The sequence below is a fragment of the Aethina tumida genome, chromosome 2, assembly GCF_024364675.1.
Source record: "Aethina tumida isolate Nest 87 chromosome 2, icAetTumi1.1, whole genome shotgun sequence".
In the NCBI taxonomy this organism is placed as follows: domain Eukaryota; kingdom Metazoa; phylum Arthropoda; class Insecta; order Coleoptera; family Nitidulidae; genus Aethina; species Aethina tumida.
Window position 1 is genome coordinate 19,705,192 of NC_065436.1, and position 10,900 is coordinate 19,716,091.

General features: G+C 29.1%; 1 protein-coding gene across 2 annotated transcripts; it reads left to right on the forward strand.

Moving 5' to 3' along the window:
• The first annotated feature begins 286 nt into the window (after nt 1-286).
• On the forward strand, nt 287-9,521 carry LOC109599405 (uncharacterized). Of its 2 annotated transcripts, none has more exons than XM_020015393.2 (4): nt 287-450; nt 1,511-1,816; nt 8,191-8,310; nt 8,590-9,521. In XM_020015393.2, the coding sequence occupies exons 1-4, from the start codon at nt 412-414 to the stop codon at nt 9,382-9,384; spliced, it is 1,260 nt and encodes a 419-aa protein (XP_019870952.1). In that variant the 5' UTR covers nt 287-411; the 3' UTR covers nt 9,385-9,521. The 2 variants fall into 2 exon arrangements, with proteins under 2 accessions (XP_019870952.1, XP_049818941.1); XM_049962984.1 differs by having other exon boundaries at nt 8,593-9,521.
• The last annotated feature ends 1,379 nt before the right edge of the window (nt 9,522-10,900 follow it).

Sequence of the window (10,900 nt, forward strand, 5' to 3'; positions counted from 1 at the left end):
ATTTATCTTTTGAAAATGTGATGAGGTGTCCTGATATTTATCATCCAACAATTATGCCAGATATTTATTACGGAGAATTTATACTTTCCAGGATTTTTTTATTCTAATATTTAATAAGAAAATTTTCATTATGTAGGCTCAACATTGCGGATACTCGTAAAGACCAAACTGAAACGGAAAGTAGTGGGATGATCATGTCTGCGGTATAAGTTGAAGAATGGGCTTTCTTCATGCTCCATTACAATGACCGGCCCAACATGTACTCGTACACATTGCCGACCGTAGAATAATTATGTCGTGATTTTTTTCTTGGAGATCGGTCACAATTGTTTGAATAGTGTTTAGATTGTACGGATAATATAAACTGTTGCGCGGCCGGAGGGATTGCTTGTGGTGATTGTGCTTCGTTGCATGAAGGGAATTCGATTTAACATGGATAAACGTCGTCAGGTAATCAATTGGAAATTAACAGATTTACACATATTATTCATTAATTATTATAATTTAAAATATTAAATACATTTTACATTAAAAATTATTTTGTTCATACACTTTAAACATATATTAATTTTAAAAAAATATTTATTATGTATATTTTATTTTAAATTATTTATGCATTATAGGAAAACAAGCTGCTTTTTAAAATTTTGTAATTATATTTAAAATTATTATAGTCTTGAATTTTTTAAATAAATAAACTGTGTCTCAAATTTGTAATATATTTGTAATATTTTATTTATAAAACTATTACAAACATTTAATTTCCGACTTTATTTGTACCAAATTATATTTGTTCCAATAACAAGGAATTTTGAGGACGTTAATTTCAAAATTTATAAATTTAATAAAATATTTTTGTGATAAATGGTTATTATAATTAATTAGTATTATTTTTAAGTAATATATTTATTATTATTCCAAACAGATTGATTCGTTATGATTAATAATTTATTAATATTTCAGTTGTACAGTAAAATTCGAGAATTTTTTATTTTTTTTATAAAACAGTTCTTATAATTTTTTTCATTTTAACGTTTAATAAATCTTATGTATTACGCAAAAATCGATTAGTTTAGGTCACGTGCTATTTAAAATTTACTATATTATAATACAATTGGGAAATTTATTTAATAGACAATAATTGATTTGATTATTATTATGAAAGTTTTTATTTATAAAACATTATTATAAAATTATATACTTTTGTTAGTTTTGATTCAATAGGATATTCAACTTATATGATGTAATTTTGAAATACATAATGAAAAATATATTTTAATAACTAATAAAAACGAATTATTTTTATTAATAATAAATATATATGTACAAATAGAAGAGTCATTTAATATTATTTTATAGGTATTAAAAATTCTTTATATTAAATTTTAATTTAAAATATTGCTTTGTTATTGTTGTTGACTGATTATGGTTATTGAGTTTTATAGATAATAAAATTTTTATTATTATTAAAAATGTAAGCCAAAATTTAAAGTTTATTTTATTATTTCAGATCATTCAGGCCATAATAATTTCTATTCTAGTCCCAGCCAGTTTGTGTGTAGAAGAACCGGAGCCCGAAGTATTTTTACCACCCAGAAATTTCAACCCCCACCCTTACGAGGCTAAGACAAACTTGCGGGATAGCGGACCGGTGGTGTTTCCAAATAATCAAGAGGATGACAACGAGGCAAGGGGTAGGAATAATATAGTAACAATACCAAGACAAACCGGTCACCCCGTAGATAATCACCCCTACCCCAAAGTGGCAACCAAGAACAGATACACGAGTCGACTGGCTGGAAAGTACCACAGGAAAGTAAGAATTATTATTTTATCGTAAATAATGGGCTCGAGGGAATTATGGATTAGTTTTGCATAATTACAATTGATGTTTGTGAATTGTTTGTCAATACATCAGAATCGGTATTATTATCGGATCTAATTATACATAATTGAATAGTGTCAGACTCTTGTTATTTACAATTTAACCTTTCTAGATTTAAAAGTAATGCATAGTCGTACATTTTCACAATTCAATAATTTCATGGATCTAGATATAATGCTGAAAAATTATCTAATCTTTATTATTACACCTGGGAATAATTGGTATAAAATTTGATGTATAATACGATAAATTGTATAATTGGTTTGTCAGTGTTAATAATTGTAGAAGTTCCTCTTCTGTGCACCCATTGATATCTCCCCAATGTACATTGTACTTTCTCATGCTTATTAAATTTTCACTTTAATTATCTGTTAAATATCCTCAAATTAACACGTGCCCATTATCTATATTAAATTACACATAAAATGGTTTCTAATTAGTTTCTACAACAATTAAATAAAAAAATACATAGTAAAATATAATCAAAAGGCGTAAAAATACATGCAATAGATATAACTGATTACCAAACTGAAAATTTTGAAACAATCGTTTACGGTTCACCGCCAATACAAGCGTTGAATACGAAATATAATTTTACCTATGAGAAAACGCACATGTCATAATAACAAACAAAATGCGCCGACCCAGTATTATTTAAATTATGTCGCTTAATTTTTATGTTTCAAACACGATTCCGGTATTCAAGGGCATACTGCATTTTCTTTTTGAGTAATTCTATTATAATTAAAGTCTAGTATTATTATTTTATGGACATTTTCAAATTTGTTATCTGCCTTATATTGATAATAACAATGTTATGTGTAAAATATTGAATATTTTCATCTCCCCCATCAGAAATTCTTTAATTCAAATAAATAATATTATATATAATTTAATTCTAATAATATATATTATATATAATTTTATTTTTAACTAAATTAATTGGTTTTAATTCAATTATATAATGATATAAAATGTTAGACCTTGAATTAGGATAAAATAATTGAAAATATATTAATTAGATAAAACACTACATTTCGATTATTACTTGTCCTATTACCAAACACCAAAAATACACAATATTTGTTAATTTGTTGATGTTAGTTGCGCACTTTTAAATAAATTAGAAAGATTTGATTTTGTAATGAACAAATGTGAAGATTAAATTAATATAACACATAATTGCTATAATGAGAGGAAACTTTTGGCAGCAGTACGTTGGCTATGCTCTAATAACCACGGCATAATTCAAATTGTTTGCCGGACAAACACACAATCTTTTTCCAGCAGTGTCTTAACACTGTATCGTAAATAGGGAAACACGTATTTATTATTGGAAAAATTATAAACGGCTGTTAAAATATGTAAAATTATGGATGTATGTTTTCACGAACAGGAATGTCCATATTCGGCCACTAATTACCGACAAATTAATAATTATTCAACAGTTCGGACAATGTCACCATTTACCACATGTGCCAAGAAAGTTTTCAACAAAATCTTTGTTTACTGTTACGCAACGGCAAATGTGTGTTTGAGGATGATTTTTTACGGCCTTATTTCCGGATCATTGCGAACCGTCTGAGCAATCAAACGGGAGAAAGTGGACGAAATTATTTTTTTTATTGTTCAAATGTCACATTATGCGAAGTCATACACATATGGCCCGACAAATTATAGGTCAACTGGAGATTATTAGAATTGTATATGTATGTATATGGTAATTTTGGTAATTATTAGATTTGTTGAGGGCATATATATATATATATATATAATGAATAAATTTTGTTTCTTCAAATAAAAAGTATAAATAATTAAGACTTTTTTAGACATCATGATAAGTTAATTTAATTACTTTATTGTTTTTACGATAATGAGAAATGTTTATGAAACGCATTATCGAATATTATTGTGTTTCACCGGATTGTGGGAAATCGGCCCAGAATAGATGTATAATCGTGATACAGTTTCACACGGAGAAAAATTTAATTTTATCTTAATTATGTGAGAACGCACAACAATAACTGTTGTCGATAATTTTACAACACAAATTTTTTTCTAAAATATTCGTCTCACAGCGCGTTCTGAACAACGGACCTATTTGTTTTTAAATTTGTTATATAACTGTTTAAATAAAATGTGTACTGTACACTTTTGGACAGCTGAAAAATAATTAGTACCTTTGTATTTTTATCGGCTTGTCGATTAATTATCTTTGGACACGTAACGCAATTTAAAACTTATTTGTTTCCGTGCACGACTCTCGCAACGTTTTGAAATTGCAATAGAAAATTTATTGTTTATATGATAGTTACGCGTGAATGAAGCGGACAAGGAAGAGATATAACGGTTATTGCTTCAATTTTAAACTACTATATCAATGTTTTAAATAAGAATCGCAGCTGAAAAAATACTATACAGTGTGTCTCAAAATTGCTGAAACAGAGGGTTACCATGTACTACTGTAGGGGTCAAAATAAATCGATTGGCCTAATATATACATATATCAAATGGTATCCTTTGTCCATAAGAATAGTTCAAATCACATTTTTGTTAGTTGTTCATCAATTAGGAATCAAATAATTCAAAAAAATGTGAGATGGTTGAAATCACCCTCATCCACAATAATCTTTTAAAAATTTTCTTACGGTTCTAAGATTTTTTATAGGGAAGGCTTACTCATTACGTTCATTTTTCCATTCTCGTAAAAACTTTCGAAGGAAAAAATATTTTCTTAAAAACTGATGACCTATATTTTTAATATAAGTTTAATAAAATATTAATAATACAAAACGTACCAAAATCATCAAATTTTGGGTTCTTTTAATACTCACAGTAAACCAATGTTTGTATTACAATTTTATGAATGAATTTTATTAAACTTGTACCAAGAATGTGTTTGAGAAAACATTTTTTCCTTTGAAACGATGGATTTTTTAGAGTGAATAAATGAAGATAATTAATAAGCCTTCCTGCTAAGAAAATCTTAAATCCAAAATTCACTTTTGCCAATTTTTATTAAAATAGTTTCTCGTATTTCTGAACAACTTACAAAAATATGATTTTTTATTTAACATGTGAACTTTTCTCACAGATAAAGGGTACATTTTGGATAATATATTTGGATACGTCGTAACTCTGTGCCTCAACTGTTTACTGTTTTGATTTGAAGTGAAAAATATGTTAAAGATTTACTTCTCATCAAAATAAATTTAGTTGAGCAACAAAAATCTTTCACTCAATATTTTCAATTGCAAAGCATATCCATATATAGATTTGAAAGGGGTACCTAAAAGAGTAAGGTATTTCTCATTAATTAATTTCAAATTATAACTAAATCAGACAACTTCACATAGGAATAATTATTTAATTACTTAATTATATAATGCCAAAAATAAATAAAATTGTTTCTTCAAGTGTATAATTATTTAATTTAAAATCTAATTAAAATATACCATATTTACTACTTACGTTAGTATTTATTGATAAAAATTGGTTTCTTATTTAATCTATAAATAATAAATGACAAAGCTACCTAAAGTAATTAAATTGTTATTATTATTATTATTAATTTATATGGATCCTAAGGTTATATGAATACATTGTATCATAATTCATAATGAAATATGGTTATTGTCCTTAATGTTGAGGTGTTTCTAACTACCGGAAGTTTCGTGTTGAGTAAATTAGAACTGGAGCGAAAACTTCGAACATAATGCAAGGTTGGAATGTAGTATCTGTTAAACTGATTAAATTCCAATGCGTAAATGAAAATATTACCAATTTAATTAAGGTGCTGATACTATTTTGATTTTTATTAGGAAAATGGATTGTGCAGAAAATATTTTAACATTTTCAAAGCAAACATAAAAAGTTGTGAGTGGAGTCAAAATAATCCATATTCATATTTATATTCGTTATAACAATTTATATTAACAATATCAATTCCTTTAGTACTTAACCACCTTTTAATTAATGTTTGAGGTTGCTTTGGTTTTTATTGGAGTAAAGAAAGTCCATGTTAAACTTCAGTGAATAGAAACATATTAATTTGTCACACATGTCAAATGTGGAAAATAACCCTAATATTTCTATTCCTAGATATTATTGTAGTTCTAGTGCACTTGGAATTATAATTCATTAATTGGTCTTCTCACCCATAAAAGAACTGTTATCACCTAATAAGTGTTTCCAATCTTTTCAGTCCAATTAACATGCTTTTTTAGTATTAGTAGTAATATTCTGGTTGTTTTGTTTTTGGAATATCTATCAAAGTTGACGCTCTACATATGAGCTATTGTGTCTGTTATTTATTATTAGCGTTATATACCAGAAAGAATGAAGTTGCGAACCCGCAGTAGGATGTGCAGTAGTACAGCATAAAATTTCCATTCGTAAAACATCGATTTCGGTATCGATAAACAAATGTCTGGCATCGTTGTGAATGAACTTAGAAAACACAATCACAATTGTAGGGAGTGAACGGTTGCCGGGCAGTCACAGACCACGTACTGCAGCTATTATTCTTGGCGCCTTGGCCGTTCCAACGTGACTCTAATGCACTTTCCGGAGACGCGGCCCCCGGGACGATGTCGCCGCCCGCGGGGATTCAAAAACCGCTTCCCATACATACACAAATGCTCAGCTTATGAATATTTTGCCGCCTCCCGCACAACAATTGTTTCAGACGGCACCGTCCCATTACGGACTTCCAATTTACTTTTTGTCGTCGTCTTGCCACATCACGACGAGTATTTTCCTTTAGACTATTCGGGAATCAAGTTATGGTTGTCAAACTATTCCCACATTGTTCAGCGATTTAATATTATATTATATATTAGAAGGCTGAGGTGTTTTATATTTCAACTATTTAATGACATTAGTAAACGAAACTAGAAACAGTCGGTTTAAATTTAACTTTAGTTATTAGTAACAAGCTGTAACTGTCATACAAAACACTTTTAACTTCATACATTTCGTAAATTAAACTTATTGTTTATGTTACAAAATATTCCAGGCTGTATTAGTTTGTGAAACTAGATGATGAAACTTTAAGTAACTTTAAGTAAAGTTCAAATAAAAGTCGAAAACGAAAACTTAATTGTAGTGCGGCAATAAGGCGTGATAATTTGTGTCAGCTTTGTTGTTTGCCATTCAGGATTCCTGTCAAGTTAAAATTTAATTGAAATTAAATTATATGCTAATGAATATTGGATCTAAGTTTGTACTTGAAACGGTTTAATGTAAAGTTAAATTCAGTTCAGAACCTATAAAACTTAATATATAAAGTTATGTATTTAATACAGAACTTATTACAGTTAATAATCGTTCGATTTGAATTGAATCTTGCTCGCAAAACTTTACAAAGTTATTTAATTTGCTTGATTCAAGTTATTCAGTCATGTCAACCCTTTGGAATGAAGCATTTATTGTGCAAGATGAATCGGTGCGCAATTAAGAAAATAAATTATAATCAGGGAAAAAGCCACTTGATAAAGCACATTTTAAAATAATTAGGGAATTTATTTCTATTACTTCACATTAATTATATTTGTCGTTTTTTAAATATTTAATTTAGAATCTACTAAGATAAATATCAAATTATGTAGGGTGAAAAATATACAATATGAGATTATAGAAGCGTACACAGTGTCTGACATTTAATTCTAATTGAGTGATATGTAATTAAGATTAATATCTATATGCGTATATTGCTTTTCTATCGAAACCTTTATAGAAATATTTATTATTTTAGGTGTGTCTTAACATCAAGGGTTTCAATTTATTGAACAAGAAAAAGTATTTTGTATAGTTAAAGTTAATCATTTATTGTGTATGATTCATCTAAGATAAAAAATGTATTTTGTATCATTTTACTGAAAATTTGGAATGTACATATTTTAAGGACACATAATTTTCTTTATGTATATGTTAATGTTGTTAAAATTCAGGGGGTTCCTACATAGTCTGACAAACTCTTTATATAATATTTTAGTAGTAATTTAAATGGTTGATTACACATGCTTATTTTCTTCAAATAAAATCGTGAAACAAAATCGATATAATATGGTTGACTGGCTTAGAATATTGCCCATTAATTGGAATATTATCTCATGCTTCAAAATCCACTTAACTATCTCAAAAATATTCCTACTGCTATTTGACCTGTGGGCGGTCTTGAATCGGTCTTGCGCAACCTGGTAATTCAACAGTGGGCGAATAATAACAATGTTAGTGTTATTGAAAACTATATTTATTGCAACAAATATCTAATTATGAGATAAATGTGAGGTGATCTGTTTCAGGATAATTCTGTGCAGCCAAATGTACTTCGGGCATTGTCTGTTCATGCCAATAAGGTCCTTACCAGACCTGTTGAATATTTGAGGGACGAGTATGAAGTTGTTCCTGCTCCAATATACAAGGTAATTAATTAAACATGTTAAATATCTTGCAATATATTTCAATCAATAGCCAATGAATATTTAATAACGTGGAACGTGTTAAATATTTTCAACAAATGTTTTGTTGCTGCCTATTTAGGATAATATTGTACAATCAATTAATTATTTTAGTATGATTAATTGTGTATATTAATTTAATGATTTTTATAGTATTTTGAAATATATGTAGAAATAACGCAAAACAGATGTTATTAACATTTATAAAAATGGATGAAATGTGAAAGTTTTTATGTGTTTTAGAAGAACGGCGGATACGCATTTTCATACAAAGTTTTGGATCACTTAACCGGCGACGATTTCTCTCACAGACAGTCGCAAAACTCCAAAGCCACAAAAGGCGAATACCGAGTGAAACTACCAGACGGAAGAGTACAAATAGTATCCTACACTGCGGACAAAAACGGTTACAAAGCGGAAGTCAAGTACCAAGAAGACACTGTCACAAACCAAGTCGCCCAAGAACCGGCGGTTCAAATACAGAAAGTGCCTGTGAGAAGATTGAAGCCAGCGCAACAATTGTTGGATTACTTCGACATAATCCAGCCGGTTAAGCCTACTCCGGTTGTGTACGTAACGGATGCGCCCCCTGTAGACGCCGACTATTCGAATTATGTCACCCCTCAACCAGGTGACATTCTCATACCTCACACCGTTGTTGAGAAACCAAAGGTCCAGCCCAAAGTGCAGATCATCACCACAAACCCGAGGGATTACAGTCAAGGCAGTTATATTCCGGTCAACGTGTCTCCGGTGTATCTCCAGCATCCGAACGTTGTATCCACAACTCCTTCACCTCTGTTTGAATCTCACAATCAGTACGTGTCCACTACTTTATCGCCGTTGGTAATAAACAACGGGCATCACGGCCATATTGTTCAGAAGACGCAACAGGACTATGCAGTACACGGGGATGATGTGTTTCTGCTTACAACAGTTGCTCCAAGTACTGTAGCCCCCAAAGATATTTTGGTGAACGGTGAAAGATATACACTACTTAAAAATCACATTTCAAATTTACAATTTAAGAAAAAGTAGTATAGTAGAATTAAAAATAAAATAAATAATTTGCGTTTTGATGTTATGTATAAAATGTAATTGGCATGATACAATCTATAATGAATATAAATTAGTTAATCATGTCGCAAATTCACAATGTTACTTTAGTTACCTTATTTAAATTAGGATATATATTTTTGTATTTATTTTTATAATAAACTGTTAAAACATACATAATATGGACTTTTGATATCATTATAGTGTATAAATAAGGGGTTTACTTCCAAAAACTAATAGTTCTTTGAAACAACTTAAACGTTTCTATGTAAAGTTCCCTGGTAAAACTTATAGTTCTTGCATCTTACCTCTTCAAAAGTTTCTGACGCAAATATTGAAAGACAAATAGATAACTTGTTTTATAAAACCTTTACAAGATTCATAAACATAAAATGTCAAGAAACAATTGGATTATTTGCATTTAAATTATGATCACATTATTATTAATAGGTCCCGGACCTTAATAATAATCTCTAACATTATTTTAGGTATCTTTTAGAATTTTTTAATTGAAAGTAAATTCTGTGAAAGAAAAAAAATTAAATTGACAGTTATAGAGATTGCCGATAGAAGTAAAAACTTTTAGTATTAAAATTTGAAATTTCATAATGTTTGAGTTAAATCAATTTGGTTTTCACATCTATTGACACTCCGAGCAATAATCATATGTTTGTTTATGTGGTTTTTTATTATTCAAATATATTACGGGCTGTACAAAATCGTGACAAAATATAAATACAATTCTATTGAAATAACAATTAATATACAATCATATTATTTATGGATAGTATTTGTATTTACTTAAATTTCAACGTACTTGATTTTCAACCTTATTTTAATTGTTTGCATCATTGTCATCATTAATTTCTTAGACTTTTTGAACTTTCAATTATTTCATTTTGTTCTAAAAAATGTACAATAGGCTTATGGTAACTAAAGTAAGAAATGAAAATGTTTAATTCAAATTTATCTAAGGATCGCGTAAAAGCGGCATATATTGTCGTTTTATGTTTTGTAGTACAGTGTTTTCGATCATTGGACATATTTAAATAAATTTTTCACTAAATCCATTCAATTTCACTTATAAGATATATACAGCATTATATGTCAACTGTAAAGCTACAGATATACTGCTATAAGCATGTCGGTGACGCGAACGCATGACATTTCAGCTATTCAAAAAGTTTCTAAGGTGCACAGCACACTGCGCGTGCGCCAGTCAAGAGCATGTCAATGACGCGAACGCATAATATTTTCCAACCAAAAAGTGCCCAACACGGCTCAAGAAGTTTTCACTTCTAAAAATACATTAAATCTATTATTATTTGTTAGGAAAGGCTAATTTTCAGTTTACACACTTTTGTTGACAGTCGGCTGCAGAATGGCATTACCACCCTAAGGTCGAGTTCCGTTTGCGACCTGAACAAGCGGGCTCGCATAAATTATCCCCAAATTTACATTTAGAGTTATTTTAGTAAGTAACAATTTTGTGTGACCA

What these genes read in the sequence shown, in the direction of transcription:
- LOC109599405 (XM_020015393.2), top strand. Translation starts at nt 412, where the DNA reads ATGAAGGGAATTCGATTTAACATGGATAAACGTCGTCAG. An exon ending in ACATGGATAAACGTCGTCAG is followed by an intron (nt 451 to 1,510) that starts GTAATCAATTGG and finishes TTATTATTTCAG; the next exon opens with ATCATTCAGGCCATAATAAT. An exon ending in TTCCTGCTCCAATATACAAG is followed by an intron (nt 8,311 to 8,589) that starts GTAATTAATTAA and finishes TATGTGTTTTAG; the next exon opens with AAGAACGGCGGATACGCATT.